The sequence below is a fragment of the Heloderma suspectum genome, chromosome 5 (assembly GCF_057233095.1).
Source record: "Heloderma suspectum isolate Gila_16-S chromosome 5, 16-S_ref, whole genome shotgun sequence".
Classification (NCBI taxonomy): domain Eukaryota; kingdom Metazoa; phylum Chordata; class Lepidosauria; order Squamata; family Helodermatidae; genus Heloderma; species Heloderma suspectum.
Window position 1 is genome coordinate 2,062,795 of NC_139462.1, and position 19,848 is coordinate 2,082,642.

Consider the following 19,848-nt stretch of genomic DNA (forward strand, 5'->3'; position numbering starts at 1 on the left):
GGCTCAGTCTTCTCCCCAAAGTGGGTCTATGACCCCGCTGGCAAAGGCGAAGTACAGGCTGAAGGGGCAGGAGTGCAGCTTGAGATCGATAGGCATATGGTCAAGCAACACCTAATGACTTTGAATGAGTTCAAATCTCCAGGGCCAGATGAACTGCATCCTGAAGTAAGAAAGGAACTGGCAGAAGAACTCTCAGAACCGCTGTCTATTCTCTTTGAGAAATCATGGAGGACGGGGGAAGTGCCAGATGACTGGAGGAGGGCTAATGTTGTCCCTATCTTCAAAAAGGGTAAAAAGGAGGAACCTGGGAACTACAGACCAGTCAGTCTGACATCAATCCCTGGGAAAATTCTGGAGCAGATGATAAAGGAATCCATCTGGAAGCACCTTGACAACAAAGAACTCTCAGAACCACTGTCTATTACTTTTGAGAAATCATGGAGGACGGGTGAAGTGCCAGATGATTGGAGGAGGGCTAATGTCCCTGTCTTCAAAAAGGAGGAACCTGGGAACTACAGACCAGTTACTCTGACATCAATCCCTGGGGAAATTCTGGAGCATATAAAGTGATCAGTATGTAAGCACCTTGAAAACAATGCAGTAATTACTTGAAGCCAACATGGATTTGTCAAGAACAAATCCTGCCTTACGAATCTGATCTCATTCTTTGATCAAGTAACCTCCCTTGTGGACTGTGGGAATGCTATGGACATCATATACCTTGACTTTAGCAAAGCTTTCGACCAAGTGCCCCATGATATCCTGATGAGCAAACTAGCTCAAAGTGGGCTAGATGAAACAACGATCTGGTGGATTCACAGTTGGCTACAGAATTGGACTCAAAGAATGTTTATCAATGGAATCTTCTCCAACTGGGGAGAGGTAACGAGCGGGGTACTGCAGGGCTCAGTCCTGGGCCCAGTGCTCTTCAATATTTATATTAATGACTTGGAGGAGGAGATGCAGGGAATGCTCACCAAATTTGCAGATGACACAAAATTGAGCAGGATAGCTAATACCTTAGAAGACAGAAAGAAAATTCAAAGTGATCTTGATAGATTGGAGCGCTGGGCAGAAAACAACAGAATGACATTGAATAGGGATAAAGGCCAAATTCTGCACCTAGGAAAAAGAAACCGAATGCACAGTTACAAGATGGGGGATACGTGGCTCAACCACACTACAAGCGAGAAGGATCTTGGAATTGTCTATCACAAGCTGAATATGAGCCAACAATGTGATGTGGCTGCAAAAAAGGCAAATGCTCTTTTGGGCTGCATTCATAGAAGCATAGCTTCCAAATCCTGGGAAGTACTAGTTCCCCTCTACTCAGTACTGGTTAGCCCTCATCTTGGGTACTGTGTCCAGTTCTGGGCACCACATTTTAAGAAGGATGCAGACCTGGAGAGGGTTCAGAGGAGGGCAATGAAGATGATCAGGGGACTGGAAACAAAGCCCTACGAGGAGAGACTGAAAGAACTCGGCCAGTTTAGCCTTGAGAAGAGAAGACTGAGGGGAGATAGGATAGCGCTGTTCAAGGACTTGAAAGCTTGTCACAGGGAGGAAGGCCAGGGTCTCTTCTCGCTCATCTCAGAGTGCAGGACACGAAAGCGATGTCTGTCGTCGTTTAGTCTTTTTGAGTGCCGCTGCGCCGCCCGCCTCGCCTCTCCCCGCTGCGTGAGTAGACCGGGGCTCCCGCTCGAGCTCTGTCCCTTTGCGGGCATCCCTGAAACCTGATCACGTGACCTGTGCCCGTGCTCCCATTGGCCCGCTGAGTCTCCTAGGCTTCCAGGCTTCCGTTGCTGCGCTCGACGCGCCGAATATCGCCGGCCGCGCCCGGGGGCAGCGGGAGGCCAGCCGGGTCTGCTGCTCGGTACGAACGGTGGGCGGGAGGGCGGTAGTAGCCGTCACGGCCTCGTTACCATGGCGACGGCCAGCCCGGCGACCAGGGCGACGGCAAGCGGCAGGCCCCGCCCCTACCGCGCCCGTGTGAACGCTGCCAGCCCCGCGTGCCAGCCCCACTAGGTGCCAGGCTCGGTCCGGCCTCCACCGTTGCGAGGCGCCTCGCGGCTGTGCCGTCTTGCGGGGGGCGCTCCGAAAGGCAGCGCCTCCTCGCCGCCCGCGCGGCGATGGGAAACGGGACCAGATGGGCGAGTCTTTCCGGCGCGTCGGGGGAGGGATGTGCTGTATTTCGCAGGACTCCTCCGCGCGTGGCACTCGGAAGGCGTACGATGCTCCCTGCAAGTAAAACACCAGCCCCTCAGGGAACAGAATCCAGCCCAGCCTGCTTCCCATGGTGCTGGTTTTCTGCTTGGCAGGGCGATTTTCACATGCGGAAGATTAAAACGCGTTACGCCCACCCCAGCTGCAGTCTGGCTTCGTATCAGTCACGCTGCCCCCGCATGGTGCCCTCCTGATGTTTTGGACTTCAGCTCCCATCAGCCCCAGCCAGCATGGCCAATGGGCAGGAATGCTGGGACTTGTAGTCCAAGAAAACAGAAGGGCGTGAGCATCCAAAGTTGATCACAAAGAAGAGAAATGGGTTCTCAGGATGCAAGATAGTGTTTATTATAAGAAGCGCAATGTGTTGCAGCCTTTTCCTTTATTTTAAGCCTTCCTCAGGGGGTAAAGAAAGTCTGCACAATTTTTCAGCAAAAGATTGTCTTCTGTGTCAATCTACTGGCGACTGGACTCCACCCAGAGTCGCCTGTAGATTGACAAAGAAGACAACCGTTAGCTGAAAAAATTCTGCAGACTTTTTTCTTTACCTTCAAGGAAGGCCTAAAATAAAGGAAAAGGCTGAAACGCATTGCGCTTCTTATAATAAACTCTATCTTGCATCCTGAGAACCCATTTCTCTTCCTTGGGATTTGTAGTACAACACTTGTGGAAGGCACCAGCTGGGGAAGGGTGGCATCGTTCTTATGGTCACTACAGAATGTCCTGCTGCATGTGCAGACCAGGCCATTGGCAGTGGCAGGCAGAAGCTTTTTAAACTGGCTGCAGCACTGGGAGTGGGACCCCCCACACAGGGCATTCCTGTTGGGCCAACAACATTGTTCTCAGTTAAGCAGCTCAGCCTGGTGAGGTGCACCAGAAGGAGAAAGGAGGAGAGGGGCGGAGAGCTGAGGTCCAGGAGCTGGAGGAGGAGGGGAGGCTGTGCCTGCTGTTGGTTTCCTTTATCTCCCTCCCTCCCTGAACCCCAGAGCAACAGTTTAGCCAAACACAACAACCCCAGGAGGTGGGCTGGCTGGACTAGAAGAGGGACACCAGTGAGCTTCAGGGCAAAGTGGGAATTTGAACTTGGGTTTGCCACATCCAAGGCCACTAGCCCATGCTGCTTTTCTGGCTCTGTGGGGACTCTGCATGCATGCAAAATCAAGTTGCAAAATGGTTTGTACAGACCTCAGGGTCTGTTTGATGCCTTTCACAGCCAAAGCTGGAGAGGAAATGACAGTGAAGTCCCTCAGTTGCCAAAATGACCCCGCATATCTGGTTCTAGTCACTACTGGTCTGATGCACCATACGTGGCTGTCCTTGGATTACGGTCCCTGGAAGCATATCTGGTTTTTAGATCCATCAGGCAGATTGGCCCAGTGAGACTTCTACTCTCAGAGTAGACTGTTGGGGGTGGGGGGAGTTTGGTCTCTGACCCTTCTGTCTTGCAGGTGATTGAGAGAGGCCATCAGCTCGAATGCCATCTTCATCCTCCTCATGTCCTGCATATCCCAGGTCTCGGGGGCCATCTTGCCACCGCTCAGTTCCCTGGTGGGGCCCAGGAAGGTGTCACCAGTTGATGGAAGGGAACACATGGAGGCCGCTGACACAGGTGGGCGAGGGTGGGGACTTGGGCCAAAAAGTGCTGGAGGGACAAGCTGTGCAGGAGGGCTATGCATCCTCCTGGTGGAAACTTCCAGTGTCATCTTGCTGCTTCCCCACCCCGAACACGCAAACAGTGTCAGAGACGGAGCAGAGAGGATCAGTGATTCGTGGAGGGCGCAGCTCTCAGCAGCTGCTAGTCCTGACAGCTGTCTGTGATCTCCAGTAATGTCTGAGGCAGGACCCGTTGCTGGGCAACACGAGCGGGAGGGTGAGCTTGCACTCATGTCCTGTGTGTGGGCTTCCCGTAAGCATCTGGTAGCAGTATGCTGGATTGGAGAGGCCTGGGGTCTGATCCAGCTTCAGGGTTCTTATGCTCAGGGCCAGGAGCCTCTCAGTCATGTTTCTCATCCCAGCGGGATGCTGCTCTGCTCCCTTGTCTGCAAGGAACAGACAGGCGGCTCTGCCATGGAGCATCTCTATCGTGTAGGCGCTTCAGGAAAAGATGAGGGACCAGTGGCCTTCCTGCTGGGCTGGCATCTTCCCCCTTCTGGGCTGGTGTGACACTTCTGTGAGCAGCCTAGAGATCCCTTAATTGCATTTGCATCTCAGCAGGGCAACCTAATTCCTGGCATTAGCAGCAGGTTGTGAGTGGCCAAGGTTCCAGCAGGAGCAGCAGAGGTGACTGGTCTTCTAGCAGCCCTTTGCCGCTTTCTTGCCAGTGGGCAGCAACCGCCTGTCTGTCTTCTGCAGGCTCGAGCTCTCTGATGACACTGGCCAGGCCCTTCCAGAAAGCAGAAGCGCTCTTGTGCCATGGTAACAACCCCAGCCTGTGGTGCCAGCTTCCTCCCCGCACCAGCGAAAGCGCCTATGACAGGGAGGAGGAGGAGGAGGACTCCCCCAGGGGCCTGACCCGCCTGGCCTTGGTGGAGCGCAGCTTCTTGGGGCTGAGCCGCCGCCTGTGTGTGCAGGAAAACCCACGCGCGGAGACCTTTTGGGGCCATGTGCGCCCAGCCACCCCTGACTCCGCCCAGAGCGCCTTCTCCTACCATGCTGCTCGCAGCAGCGCAGCCCGTCAGTGTGCCAGGCTGCACGCCCTGCTGCAGCGCCGCCACCACTTGCGCCTCTCCCGCCATTACAGCTGCCGCCTCAAGGCCGCTTCGGACTTCGTGCACCACCTGGTGACTGCCGAGCGCTGCCTGCTGCTGCCCGTGGGCAGGAACGACGCCACCTGGGGCCGCGTCCTGCAGGGACTGTGTGAGGAGATGCGCACCCATGCCTGCCATTGGGATGGGCTGCAGCAGCACATCCGCAGTGACCCCTGGCTGCAGCCCATGCTGAGGCAGCGGTGGCATGAAGTGGTGCAGCACATGAAGCAGTCTCTGTCCTTGCTGGCCCTGCATGCAGCTTGCCTGCTGGAGCGCTGTGTGGAGGCCGTGCTGCGCAGCTTGGCCCAGGCCCCTCCCACACACCCTGCCCGGCTCTCCGACTTCTGCCAGGGCCTGGAGACCTACAACCAGGTGCTGAACAGCCCAGCCCTGCAGCAGGCCTTTGCAGAGCTCCAGGTGCCTCCAGGGACCAAGGCTGGTCTACAGAGAGCACTGGGGAGCTCCCATGCCTTCTCCGTGGAGCGGGTGTTGGGCATCCTGGCCGCAGAGAGAGGCTGGCTGGCTGCCCAAAGGCTTTTCCTGCTCCTCCTCCCACAGCAGCGGGTCGGGGCTGATGTTCTGGTCCCAGCAGTTTGTGGGAGCATTGCTGAGCCCTGGCTCCCAGCTGGGGCTCCCCAGATGCCTCAGGCAGGCAAGGGGCCCCCCAGCCTCTCTGCGGAACTGCAGTCCCTCTGCCAAGAGGAGGAAGAGGTCATGCTCCTCCTCTTGCGGGAACTGGTGGCCTCCACCAGCAGCCTGTGGCACCACATCCTCCACCGGCCCAAGCAGGAGAAGCCCCTAGAACGCCCGGAGCTGCCCGGGGAGCCTGACTCAGCACCACTGCTCAGCTGGAAGTCTGTGCACTGGCTGGACGCATCCTTCTCTGAGGCTGCTGGAGCGCTGTATGTGCAGTACCGCCCGCTGCTCTGGAGAGCCACCGCCACCTCCTTGGCTCACCTGCTGGAGCTCCATTCATCTTTGGCACTGTTTCATGAGGGGATGGGCACTGCTCTGGGCCAGCAGCTGAGCAGCGCCCTGGCACAGCGTAAGTGAGGGTAATCGGGGGGGGGGGTCTGGGGGCCTCTTTCTCTTCTAGGCACAGCTAGCGGTTCGGCCTCCTGCGCGCATGTCGGCACCCAGCAGCAGGTGTGGAACTTCTAGGACATTGGCGTTCCTTTCTAAAGAGCATCAAGTGCAGAAAAGGGCAACTAAAATGATCAAGGGGCTGGAGCATCTCCCCTATGAGGGGCGGTTACAACGGCTGGGATTGTTTAGCTTGGAGAAAAGGAGGGCAAGGGGAGACATGATAGAGGTGTACAAAATGATGGATGGTGTGGAGAATGTGGACAGGGGGACATTTTTCTCCCTCATAACGCTAGAACCCGGGGGTCATCCTATGAAGCTGATTGGTGGGAGGTGCAGGACAGATAAAAGGAAGTACTTGTTGACACAGCACATAGTTAAACTATGGAACTCGTTAAAATATGTAGTGATGGCCACCAACTTGGGTGGATTTAAAAGGGGTTGGACAAATTGCTGGAGGAGAAGGCTCTCAGTGCTACTAGCCCTGATGACTATGTGCTATCTCCAGTCTCAGAGGCAGTATGCCTGTGTACACCAGTTGCTGGAGTACATGGGTGGGAGAGTGCTGTTGCACTCATGTCCTGCTTGTGCGTTCCTGGTCCACAGCTGGTTGGCTGCTGTGTGAACAGAATGCTGGAGTAGATGGACCCTTGGTCTGATCCAGCATGGCTCTTCTTAAGTTTCCAGCCCTCTTGGTTTTGGTGGTGGATCTGAGGAAATTTAGTGTCCAAAGGGGATGGAGCTCCTGCACCCTGCCGGGCTTGCTGTCTCTTCTTTGGGGGCTCTCCCCATGTACCACCCATGGCCCCTCAATCACCCAGGCTTTCCTTGCAAGCACAGCACCTCTCCTCGCTAGTTAGAATCATGACTGGAACACCTGAAGGGGGTAGACTCTTCTATAGAAGTACTGTGGGTGACAATACCAGGCTTGAGAACTAATTTAGGAACGTGCTATCGTCCCCCAGACTAGAAGGCTTAGGGTGACCTTGAGATAGAAAATGAAATCAGGGAGGCCTCCAAACGAGGACATGTTGTAATAATGGGTGACTTCCGTTACCCCCATATTGACTGGGTAAATGCATGTTCCAATTTCTTGATGCCCTAAATGACCATGCCCTAGAACAGTTGGACTCTGGATTTAATCCTAAGTGGTGTAGTCCAGGACCTGGTACGAGATATAAATGTTGTTGTTTCCAGTTGGAAACAGCTATCCGATTTAATATATATTTAAGTGGATAATTGCCCAGGAAATCCAGCACAGTCACATTTGACTTCAAAAGAGGAAAATTCTCTAAAAGGAGGGAACTGGTGAAAAGGAAGTTGAAAGTGGGAATCAGGAGGGTTATATCCCTTCAGAATGCTTGGAGGTTACTCAAAACCACTATAACAGAAGCTCAGCTAAAATGTATACCACAGGTTAGGAAAGGTAGCACCAAGGTCAAGAGGTCACCAGCATGGTTAACAAGCAGTGTCAAGGATGCTATTAGAGAAAACAGGGCTTCCTTCAGAAAATGGAAGTCTTGCCCAAGTGAGGAAAACAAAAGGGAGCACAGGCTTGCACAAAGGCAATGGAAGCAGACAATAAGAGATGCAAAAAAGCATTTTGAAGAGCATATCGCTAACAATATCAAGGCCAACAATAAAGAATGTTTAAAATATATCAGAAGCAGAAAACCAGCTAGGGAGGCAGTTGGACCATTGGATGACAGTGGAATTAAAGGAGGACTGAAGGAGGACAAGGAGATTGCAGAGAAGCTGAGTGAATTCTTCTCATCAGTCTTCACTGCAGGAGACATAGGACAGATACCAGTGCCTGAACTGATGTTTTCAGGAAGGGAGCCCAAGGAACTGAGGAAAATAGTGATGACAAAAGATGAAGTTCTCAACCTTATTGACAAACTGAAAGCAAATAAATCACCGGGCTCAGATGGTATCCATCCTAGAGTTCTCAAAGAACTCAAATATGAAATTGCTGATCTTCTAAACAAAATATGCAACAGCTCCCTAAGATCAGCCTCTGCACCAGAGGACTGGAAGATGGCCAATGTAACACCAGTTTTCAAAAAGGAATTCGGGCGCGGGGGGGCAGATCTAGGAAATTACAGGCCAGTCAGCTTAACATCAGTTCTGGGTAAATTGGTTGAGGGCATTATTAAAGGTAAAATTAGTAAGCATGTAGAAGGACAAGCCCTGATGAAAAAGAATCAACATGGTTTCTGCAAAGGTACATCCTGTCTCACTAACTTTTTAGAGTTCTTCGAGAGTGTCAGTAAACATGTGGACAGGGGTGATGTGGTAGACATTGTTCACTTGGACGTAGAATCATAGAATAGTAGGGTTGGAAGGGGCCTACAAGGCCATCGAGTCCAACCCCCTGCTCAATGCAGGAATCCAAGTCAGAGCATCCCTGACAAATGGCTGTCCAGCCTCGTCTTAAAGGCCTCCAGTGTGGGAGAGCCCACCACCTCCCCAGGTAATTGGTTCCATTGCCGTATTGCTCTGACACTCAGGAAGTTTTTCCTGATGTTCAGCCGGAATCTGGCTTCCTGTAACTTGAGCCCATTATTCCGTGTCCTGCACTCTGGGATGATCAAGAAGAGATCCTGGCCTTCTTCTCTGTGACAACCTTTCAAGTACTTGAAGAGTGCTATCATATCTCCCCTCAGTCTTCTCTTCTCAAGGCTAAACATGCCCAGTTCTTTCAGTCTCTCTTCATAGGGCTTTGTTTCCAGTCCCCTGATCATCTTTGTTGCCCTCCTTTGAACCCTCTCCAGCTTGTCTGCATCCTTCTTAAAGTGTGGTGCCCAGAACTGGACACAGTACTCCAGATGAGGCCTAACCAGTGCTGAGTAGAGGGGAACTAGTACTTCCCGGGATTTGGAAGCGATGCTTCTATTAATGCAGCCCAAAATAGCATTTGCCTTTTTTGCAGCCACAAGCCTTTTGACAAAGTCCCTCACCAAAGACTCCTGAGCAAATTTAGCAGTCATGGAATAAGAGGAGAGGTCCTGTTATGGATCAGTAACTGGTTAAAGAACAGAAAGCAGAGAGAAGGAATAAATGGTACATTCTCCCAATGGAGGGAAGTAAATAGTGTGGTCCCCACAGGGATCTGTATTGGGACCAGTGCTTTTCAACTGGTTCACAAATGATCTAGAATTAGGAGTGAGCAGTGAAGTGGCCATCAATCCTAAAGGAAATCAACCCTGACTGCTCATTGGAAGGACAGATACTGAAGCTGAAGCTCAAATATTTTGGCCACCTAATGCGAAGAGAAAACTCCCTGGAAAAGACCCTGATGCTGGGAAAGATTGAAGGCAAAAGGAGAAGGGGATGGCAGAGGATGAGATGGCTAGATAGCATCACCGATGCAATTAATATGAACTTGAGCACACTCCGGAAGAGAGTGGAGGACGGGAAGGCCTGGCATGCTATGGTCCATGGGGTCATGAAGAGTCGGACACGACTTAACAACTGAACAACAACAACAAGTGAAGTGGCCAAGTTTGTGGATGACACCAAATTATTTAGGGTGGTTAAAGCGAAAAGGGATTGTGAGGAGCTCCAGCAAGATCTCTCCAAACTGGGAGAATGGGCATCTAAATGGTAAATGCGGTTCACTGTAAGCAAATGTAATGTGATGCACACTGGGGTAAAAAATCCCAACTTCAAGTATAACCTGATGGGATCTGAGCTAGCGGTGACTGACCAAGAAAGAGATCTTGGGGTTGTGGTGGATAGCTTGATAAAAATGTCAACCGCAGTGCAACCGCTGTAAAAAAAGGCAAACTCCATGTTACGCATAATTAGAAAACAAATTGAGAATAAAACTGCAGTCTCCAATATCTCTGCAATCTCCAATATCATACGGCCTTTATACAAATCTATTGTGCAGCCACACTTGGAATACTGTGTACAGTTCTGGTCAACGCACTTAAAAAAAGGATACTGTAGAGCTGGAGAAAGTGCAGAAAATGGCAACTAAAATTATCAAGGGGGTGGAGCATCTCCCCTATGAGGGAAGGTTACAACAGCTGGGATTGTTTAGCTTGGGGAGAAGGAGGGCAAGGGGAGACATGAGAGAAATGTACAAAATTACACATGGTATGGAAATTGTGGATAGGGAGATATTTTTCTCCCTCTTCCAAAATACTAGAACCTGGGGTCATCCCATGAAGCTGATTGGTGGGAGATTCAGAAGAGATAAAAGGACTTCTTCACACAGTGCAGAGTTTAACTATGGAATTTGCTACCACAGGACATAGTGATGGCCACCAACTTGGATGGCTTTAAAAGGGGGTTGGACAAATTGGTGGAGGACAAAGCTCTCAGTGGCTACTAGTCCTGATGACTATGTGCTACCTCCAGCACCAGACACAGTATGCCTATGTACACCAGTTGCTGGGGAACATGGTTGGGGGGTGCTGTTGCTTGTGGGTTTCCCGTGGGCAGCTGGTGGGCCACTGTGAACAGAATGCTGGACTAGATGGACGCTTGTTCTGATCCAGCAGGGCTCTTCTTATGTTCGTAGGACTGAAGTTCAGAACACCAAAGACAATCTGAGGAACTTGGCGCATAATTAGGCATTTGCAAAACTCAATTGTGTTTTCTGGGCAGCAGCTTTTGTGAATGAAATATGTTATGTAGCCATCATGCCGATGGGATTTTCCTTTTTCTCAGAGAGCAGTAGAATCATGTTCCAAATGGCCCTAAGCAGAAAATGTTGTCCATCTTGGCCTGAGTATTACCGTGTGTGATGCGACTCGTTCACATAATCTTCCCTGTCACACAGTGTGGGTTGTCTTTTAGATTGGGGTGGGGGGAGGCAGCGTTTCCCCACCTCTGCTTCTGCCACGCTCTCCCTGTGATGCTGATGATCTTGGCCTGTGCCTACAGCCATCTCAAGTGACGGAGTGGGAAGTGGTTCCATGCAGCCCCTGGGAAGGCCCCCTTGCAGCACCAGCTTGTTTCTGTGTTCATGAGAGCTTCTGGCAGGTTGAGCTCCATGTTCGTGGCTGGGGCATGGAGGGGGTGGGGCTCCTCAGATCGTCCAGCTCAGGCTGTGGGTGGCCTCTGGGTGACTCCAGTCCTGTCCCAGGATGGGCCCTGGGCTGTGCATCCCTGGGGCATCCTTCCTGCCTGGGTGGGAGCAATCTCTCTGCCCAGGCTGGGTGGTCATGCAGGTCCCTGTCTGCTTTCAGCCTGCATGCCTCGTGAGAGCACAGAGGAGCTGAGCTGTCTGGCACTGCACCTGCTCATGCGAGATGTCCTCCGGCACTGGGACCAAGGTACCATGGCGGGAGCAGTGGGGGAATTTGGGCAGTGTTGTGGGTGTTCTGAGAGTCATGAGGGAAGATGCAGCAGTGTGATCAGCAGTGGACGGTGCTGTGATGGCCAAGGGGCGTTGCGGGGGTGGGGGGAAGCAGGCCTTAAATCCTGCCCCTGTTGAATAGTTGCTTAGTGCCAGCAGTGTTCCTGATGCGGGAAGGCATTTGGGGGCACCCCCTACCCTCTGCCCCAAGAGGTCTTGCTTCCCTCCTGGACCAGGTTTCTGCCATGCGCTGGGCTGCAGCCTCAATGACAAGTGCTTGGCCAAACCCTCCCAGACCACAGATGCTGCCTGCAGCCAGACAGCTCAGCTCTTGCAGGGCCTCCACCTGCCCTTGGCCTTCAGCCTGAGGTGCCTGGACAGCCAGCCTACTGGGAGTACAGGTGAGTGTGGGACAGGACATGCTGGCTTCAGAGAGGAGCGTGGCCTGCTGTTGACATGGGGGGAGGGGTCCCTCTACTGATAAGCTTCTTTTTCTTGCAGCTGACAATCTCACCCCCACAGGCCTCCACCTGAAGCTGCTGTCACTCTTGGCGGCCACCAGTCATGCCTCCTGCTACTGGGTCATGAGCAGGGCCTACCAATACTTGGCTTCCTGGTCACTCAGCCAGTTCCTGCTTGTGACCCAGGGAGACTTGCAGGCAAGTCATAGAACCATGGAGTACTGGCCGTTGGCTGCAGTCCCCTGCCCCAGTGCAGATCAGAGAAGGCGGCAACTTCCCCACCACCCCCATCGTGTCACAGCCAATCTGATCAGCGGGCAGGCAGGCGGGCATGGTATTCCTTCTGAGTTCAGTCAGGCCCGGAGTGGGGGCTAAAGTAATCTGCTCAGGAGCCATCCCAAAAGACTGCTGTGTGGGACATCAGCTCATGGGCCCCCCAGTCTAACAGTGGCCATTCCTGATGTCCCAAAGAAAGAAGGAAGGTAGGAGATGTCCTGCTAGGCAAGAAGAGAGGGCTGCCCCAGGGTGAGTTCCCACTGCTGTGTTGCCTAATCCTTAAGGACAGAAGCTTCTTTCTACAGCTGCTGAAAGCTGAGACAAGCAAGATGTCTGCTCTGGTGACCGCGGCCTTTTCCAAGGACAGGAAAAAGCAGAGCACCCTCGTCTCTCATCAAGAGCAGGAGCTGAGCCTGCAAATCCACTCCACAGCTACCAGCATCCAAGTAAGTGCTGAAGCCTTTGGGAGCAGGGGTGGGGAGCCTGTGGCCCTCCAGGTGTGGTTGAACTAAACTGCCAGTATCACTGGCCATGCAAATGGGGCTGATGGTGGTTTCAGCCCAACAACATCTGGAGAGCCAAAGGTTCCCCGCCTTGTCCTCAGTTCTGGCCAGAGCAAAGCCTCATGCTGTTGCATTAGCAGTGGCAGTGCAGGCCACCTCGCCCATCCATGTCTTGCTCTGAGGAAGGAGCTCTTCCTCACAGTCAGGCGTGTGGCAGGGTAGGCACTCTGGAGAGCCAAGTGATGGGCAGACAGGGCAGGTGGGCAAATGTGGAAGCAGTGGATGGTCCTGAGGCAATATGGGAAGGGAGGGTGGGCGAAGGGCAGCTGCTGCAGCCGATGCACAGAGCCCCAGCCTCACAAGAGAGCTGGCCCTGACTGGAACATAGTGGGCTGTGCCTTCCCCGGTCTTCCTGGGCGGTGGAGAGGCCCTTCTCACGGCCGCTTTTTACAGCAGGCGTGAGCATCTAGTGGCATTCCAGATGTTTTGGCCTACAACCTGATGCTGCTGTTAGTGCAGCTCCAGTCGAGGTGGAGTCGAGTCGAGGTCTGATTCTCCAGTTGAGGTCTGATTCCACCGTCTACCTGATTCTGTGGGATCAGTTTCAGTTGCTGCAGCCTGATCATGTGGACAAGGCACATGTAGCAGTGTGGCTGACCATGTGCCCTCTCGATCCATGCCCTTCGTGGTTAATAAGAACTAGCCAAGGAAGTATGACTGGGTGGGTGCAGGGAGTGTTAAATGCATCTCTGCGTGAAGGGGTGGTCCATGCTGTCCTTACAGAGGCAGTAGTGCGGCCGCTCCTGGAGAAGCCCACTCTGGACCCAGCGGTATTTGATAATTACTGCCCAGTTGCAAATACTCCTTTCCTAGGGAAGGTACTGGAAAGGGTCGTGGTGGAGCGACTTCAGGCGCTCTTGGAGGATACTGATTATCTAGACCCACTCCAGTCTGTAATCATCCTTGGTCACTCTAATGGATGACCTTTATTGGGAGAGGGACGGGGAGTGTGACCCTGTTAAATTTGCTTGATCTCTCATTTGCTTTTGATGCCATCGACCATGGTATCCTCCTGGATCAACTCTGTGGGCTGGGCATCAGAGGCACTGTGTTTTAGTTGTTCCAGTCTTGCCTGTGGGGTTGATTTCAGACACTAACATTGGGTGACCATTCCTCGGCCCCTTGGCAATTGAACTAGGGTGTTCCACAGGGTACCAACCTTGTTTAACATCTATATTGCTTACTGTGGTTTTAATGTTTTATATAATTTTTATTGTTTTATTGTGTGCTCTTTGGTTTTAATTTTTGTGAACCGCCCAGAGAGCTTTGGCTATTGGGCGGTATAGAAATGAAATGCATGAATTAATGAATGAAGCCACCAGAAGCAGTCATTGGGGGCTTTGGAGCCAAGTGCCATCATTATGCTGATGACACACAGCTTTGTCTCCCTGTGACGTCCGAATCATGAGAGGCTGTGCAAGTCCTGAATCAGGGCCTAGACTCAGTGTTAGGCTGGATAAGGGCCACTAAACTGGAGCTGAATCCTGTCAAGACAGAAGCCCTGTGGGTGACTGCTTCATGCAAACTCTCTGAGCTTGGTGGATTGGAGTCCATGGAAGTTCTTCCCTGCAATCTCCTCTTCATTTCAGTGGGGCTTTCACAGAACTTACTGGTGGGTCCTGCCTCAGACACTATAAATGTCTTGGGTCAGCCGTGGGGAAGCTTATGGTTGGGGGGACCCCAGAGCCAACCCCCTCCGTATACCCACCCCTCTGCTCCGCAGCTGTTTGCAGAGGACGTGTTGAAGCTCTTCTCCTTGGACTGCAAGCGCATGTCGGCAGAGATCTTTGGCCAGACCATGCCACTTGGCAAACACTGGCGCCTCGCCCGCCGAACAGGTATCCCTGCAAAATGGGTGGGAGTGCCCATGGACCAAGGAAAGGCCCTTGCATGTGGCCGTGAGCTGCTGTGTTTTCCATAGCAGGGCACCTGTGGCTGGTGCAGGCCAGCAAAGCAGCTTCCACTTGCCACCAGAACGTTCCCTGTTGCATCTGTGGACCAAACCAAGGAGCGCATGGGCCCTGAAGTCCTGCCCCAAAAGCTGCCTGGGGAGGATGGGGGAGGCAGGATGCATTTTGCTGGTTGTGACAGGTCACTGCATACTGGTACCTGTGAGATCAGAGGAAGCATCACGCCTCTGAATGCCAGTGGTGGGGGCAGGGATTGCCCTCATGGCCTGCCCATGGGCTTCCCTTTGGGGCACCTGGAAAGAGGGTGCTGGGCGAGATGGGCCCCTTTGCTCTGCTCTGGTGTCAGAGCTCTTCTGATGTTGCCCTTGCCTTGCAGAGCTGCCCACCTCGCCCAGCGAGTATGCTGCTGCTGCTGCCCAGTCTGTCCTTGGCCAGGTACTGCAAGGCATCCAGCTGCTGCCCCAAGATGCCCAGGGGCTGGTCCTCAGCCAGGTCACCACTGCCTTCTTGGAAGCCTGGATGGACCACATCCTTGCCCAGAAAATCAAGTTCAGGTGAACCATCAGCTGGGCAGGTGGGACGAAGGCCCTTCTGCCAAAGCAGGAGAGGGGCTGATGATGCTTCCCTGCCTGACAGGCAGCCTTTTTTGCCTCCTGCCCCATTCAGCCTCCAGGGCGCCCTTCAGCTGAAGCAGGACTTTGACCTGGTCCGGGAGCTGTTGCAGTCAGAGGACTCTGGGCTCTCCCCGGAGATCCAGCAGCTGGTGCTCTCACTCCGCGTCTTCCAGCAGACGGACAACGCCATCGCCTGCCTCTTGCAGCAGCCCAGCAAGTCCTCCTTGCCCTCGCACACCTGGGACACCTTCCACAAGTGCTGTGAGTGCCACGGGGAGCTCTCTGCAGGGAGGGAATAGCTGTCCCACCCCTTCCCCTCCTGGAGGGAAGGGTGAGCAGTGGGTACTAGGCAGGTGTGGGAAGGGAGGCTCTAGAGGGAAGGCACATCCCTCTCTTGCCCAAGAGGCCTGCACAGCATCGCTGGAGTGGGGCCTTCTGCAGACAGAGGCCAAGGGGTGGAACAGAGGCCGACCAGCAGTGGCTGACCATGAAAGCTCAGGAAGAAGCCTCCCTGTTCAGAGACAGTCCAGCTCTAAACATCAGGTGCTGGGAGCAATCCTCAAGAGTGGATGCAAGTGCAGCACCTGTGTGCAAACCAGGATGTCTCAGCTTCCAGTCTCACCGTAGCCCATTCTCTCTGGGTCACTCCCACTCAGTCACAGCCCCCCAACCCCACCCCACTTTCCAGTGTAGGGCAATAAGAGCGATGGACTTTATATGGTTGTTCATAGGGATTGCTTAGATCATGTATGTGAAGCGCTTCGAATGTACTACAAGTGTAGGTTGAAAAGCGAAGGTGGGGGCTGCCGGCTGCCTTTCCGCCCTGCCCCCCAGCCAGTCTTCGGCTTGGAATCTGGATGCCTGACGAGCTGGCCTCTGCACAAGTATCAGGATGGTTCAGTGTCCACTCAGGCAGTTCCCTGCCCTGGCCTTTGTAGAATAGCAGGTCTCCAGTCAGGTCCCCTCTTCCAGGGACACTTCAGCCTGCCTGGCATGGGAGTTCAGGATGGAGAAGGGGAGCGGCCCTCTACCTCTTGTGTCCAGAATGGCTGCAGAGCTCATCCCTGGGACTGTTTTCCAGGGCCAATACTCAGTCCTGGAACATGTGAGGAAGTAGTAAGGAAAGACTGCCTCTGATCACGCAAAGGGGGCTCTTTCCTTGCCACTGGATTGGGATTTGGGCATGTGTGATCAGGGTGTTCCCACAGGGAAGGGCCGGAGCTCAGGGGCAGAGCCTACTTTGCACGCAAGAGGCTCCAGGCTCAGCCCCTGTCACCGCCAGGTAGTGCTGAGAAAGATGCCTGCCTGGACCCCAAGACAGCCCCTGCCTGTCAGTGTAGGGACAATGCTGAGCTGGACGGACCAGCGGCCTGATGATGAAGTGGAGGGGGTGACGTCCACGGAGGCTCGAGGCCAGCCTCCCGCCCCACCCCGGAAATGTCCAGCCATGCTGCGTCTGAGCTGGGACCAGCAGTCCTGGGGGCCCTGTGGCCAAAGCTGCCCTCCTGCCAAGGGGTGCTGGACCCAGCCCAAGCTCCCTCCCCAGCTCCCTCCCCAGCTGGCCTCGTGTGCCGGTGCTGCCACCCAGCATGCTCTGAGCAGAGCCATTCTCCCCCCTCCTCTGCAGGCTCTCACGACAGGATCCGTACACAGGATGGCAGCCCAGGCAGCCTAAACAGCCTGGAGAGCCTGGAAGGGCTGCCAGCCCAGGCAACGGCTGCTCTGGAGAGCCAGGCCAGTGACTTGCTGAGCCGCCTGCAGGCAGGTGGCTGCAGCCCTGACACCTACCTCAGCCCGAGGCAGCAGGAGTGGCTGGCACTGCGGCTGCACGGGGGCCGCCGCTGGAACATGCCTGCTCTGCCCTGCCTGAACAGGGCCTCCGAGCCCTGACTGTGGCCCCCCGCCCTGGCCCCGTGGCTCCACCTCTGCCAGCGGAGCGCTGGCACCCCCCCGCCCCCAGCAGGCATGGGAGGCTTCCCGTTCTTCCCCCTCCCCAGTGCCTCTGCCGGCATATGCCTTGTGCGCTGTGGGCCCCACAGCTGTGGCTTGGCGAGCCTGGCCCCACAGTGGAAGCTGCCCTTGGGGTGGGGAGGGGAGACGCCGTGCTTCAAGGCTGCGAGCAGCACTGGGCATCTTGCTCCTCCTGACGGGCCCCATTGACTTCCGCATTGGAGCCTTGTGGCCACTTTCTACTGTGCTAAAGGAGAAGCATGGCTCTGTCTTGTCTGTGCCTCTCTGCCAAGTCCTTAAGGAGATGACATTTCACGTGGAGCGGCGAAGCCTTCAGAAGCAACAATGAATCCAGTGGGAGTATCCCAGGGGTAAGGAGGGAAGTTGTTGCTGGATGAATCAGACGTCAGGTTGTTGTGTAGCAGTCAATGGCTGAAGAAATAAGATGTATCCTGATGCCCTGGGGCAGATAGGTTGTGGTCGAGCTCAAGGCGCAGTCTATGAGCAGAGCCCCCCACTCGGTTTGGGGTTAGCCAATGACCTTCTACTGTTCTGCACTAAAAAAACAAAACACTCTCCTAACATTGCAGCCAGCGACCCTTCATTTTGATTTAGGATTAAAACAGTAAAATTTACATAATCTACTTTTCACTGCCTTCAAGGTCATAATTCAGTATCTGCCCTTTTATAAAACAAGGCCTCTGAATCTCTACCCTTGCAAAATCTTAAGGTGCTTTACAAGCCAAAGAGAGAAATTTGGAAGCAGCGAGCTGGCTGTGAAGTCAATAGTAGCCCAGAAACCAGTTCTCTGGTTTTATGTATTTAATAAATGTATATAATGCTTATGATATGTAAACAAATCTCTTAAGCAATTTATAAAGAAAGATTGAAAGACATTATAATAAATGGGAAAACATTTCTCTGAACATGTATAAAAAACATTTATTAAAACAAAGTACAAACCCCATGTTCTCTCGGTCTACATTATAGCAGCAAATCTTGAAGTGTCATGTTGGAGGCATGCCGTGACAACCCCTGTCCTGCCCACTGAGCCAAGAGGCAAACAGCCAAGACATAAAAAGAATTGGGCCAGTTGCTCAGTGTAAGTTGGGGTGCTCTACCCCCGTTTCTTGTGCTCGTGGTGGAGGCCACCTACTGGCCCCTGCTGCCAGGTTCCCTTAAGCTGCCAATAACGTAGGTGCAGTATTGCATGGACGGGTACCATGAAGGAGGGGCCTTGGCTCAGTGGTGGAGCCCCTGGTTGGAGTGCAGAAGGTCCCAGGTTCAGCCTCTGGCATCCCCAGGTAAGGCTGGGAAAGAATCCTGCCTGAAACCCTGGAAGGGCTGCTGCGGCCAGTCGGTGTCAACAGTACTAGCCACTGAGGTAGAGAATTGTGTGGGAACAGCTGTATGGGCTTGACAACCATCTGCTGAGAAGCAGAGAATCTGAAGAATGTGATGCTGAGAATAGGCCAAGGGAAAAAGGCCGCCTTTGAAACATGCCTGATGTGCATGTGCAGCTGCCTCCTTTCCCCACAATCAGCATTTTAATTTCCAGCTGTATTTGTTGGTTGCAGGAAAAACAACAAATAGCTTTGTGCCACCTTAAAGACTAATGAATTAATCAAGGTGTAGGCTTTTGTGGACCACAATCCACTCCATCAGGTGCATGAAATGTCATTTGTAGCTCTATACACACAGGTCTTGGATATATTTCTTGAATTTCATTCCCCTTAGACCTCACTCCTTTTTCTTTTACACTAATGTGTACGTGTATCTGACAACTTGGGATGACATCCCATGCATCTGATGAAGTGAGCTGTAGTCCATGAAAGCTCCTGGCCATAAAAGCGTAAGAGTCATGCTGGTCAATCTAGTCCAGCATTCTCTTCACAGTGGCCCACCAGCTATCCATGGGAAAACCACAAGCAGGACGTGACTGCAACAGCACCCTCTTGCCCATGTTCCCTAGTAATTGGTGTACATAGGCAGACTGCCTCTGATATTGGAGGTAGCATATAGACATCAGGACTCATAGCCATGGATAGCCTTCACCAGAACTTTGTCTAACCCCCTTTTAAAGCCATCCAAATTGGTGCCTATCTGTCATGTGGTAGCAAATTCCATAGTTTTAACTGTGCAGCACGTGAAGTCCTTCCTTTGGTTTGTCCTGAATCTCCTACCAATCAGCTTAATGGAATGACTCATTGGGTTCTAGTATTATGAGAGAGAACAGTATTTCCCTATCCACATTCTCCATGCCATGAATCATTTTGTACACCTCTATCATGTTTCCCCTTGCCATCTTTTTTCCCCCAAGCTAAACAATCCCAGCCATTGTAATCTTTTCTCATAGGGGAGATGTGCCAGCCCCTTGATCATTTTGGTTGCCCTTTTCTATACTTTTCCCAGCTCTACAATGTCCACTTTTAGGTGAGGTGACCAGAACTGCACATGGTATTCCAACTGCGGTCGCACCATAGATGTATGTAAGGGCAGAATTATATTGGCAGTTTTATTCTCCATACCTTTCCTAATTATGCCTACCATGGAGTTGGCCTTTTTCACAGTAGCCACACGCTGGGTTGACATCTTCACTGAGCTGGCCACCACAGCCCCCAAATCTTTCTTGGTCAGTCACTGCGATAATGTATTTGCTAGTATCTTGCGCACCCACAAAATCCCTTACTGTTTTAACGTACCGGCAACCTGC

The 19,848-nt window shown here is 53.0% G+C and overlaps 1 protein-coding gene across 6 annotated transcripts; it reads left to right on the plus strand.

The window, feature by feature from the left end:
* The first annotated feature begins 1,773 nt into the window (after window positions 1–1,773).
* On the plus strand, window positions 1,774–18,101 carry CCDC142 (coiled-coil domain containing 142). Of its 6 annotated transcripts, none has more exons than XM_084855164.1 (11): window positions 1,774–1,873; window positions 3,669–3,829; window positions 4,573–6,012; window positions 11,252–11,338; window positions 11,598–11,762; window positions 11,884–12,020; window positions 12,404–12,544; window positions 14,385–14,499; window positions 14,948–15,125; window positions 15,238–15,446; window positions 16,813–18,101. In XM_084855164.1, exons 2-11 carry the CDS (start codon window positions 3,715–3,717, stop codon window positions 17,073–17,075), a joined length of 2,850 nt encoding a protein of 949 aa, XP_084711290.1. In that variant the 5' UTR covers window positions 1,774–1,873; window positions 3,669–3,714; the 3' UTR covers window positions 17,076–18,101. The 6 variants fall into 6 exon arrangements, 5 of the variants coding, with proteins under 5 accessions (XP_084711290.1, XP_084711288.1, XP_084711292.1 ...); XM_084855162.1 differs by having other exon boundaries at window positions 1,788–1,873; window positions 11,863–12,020; XR_014791916.1 differs by lacking the exon at window positions 14,385–14,499 and having other exon boundaries at window positions 1,788–1,873; window positions 11,863–12,020.
* Window positions 18,102–19,848: the final 1,747 nt, after the last annotated feature.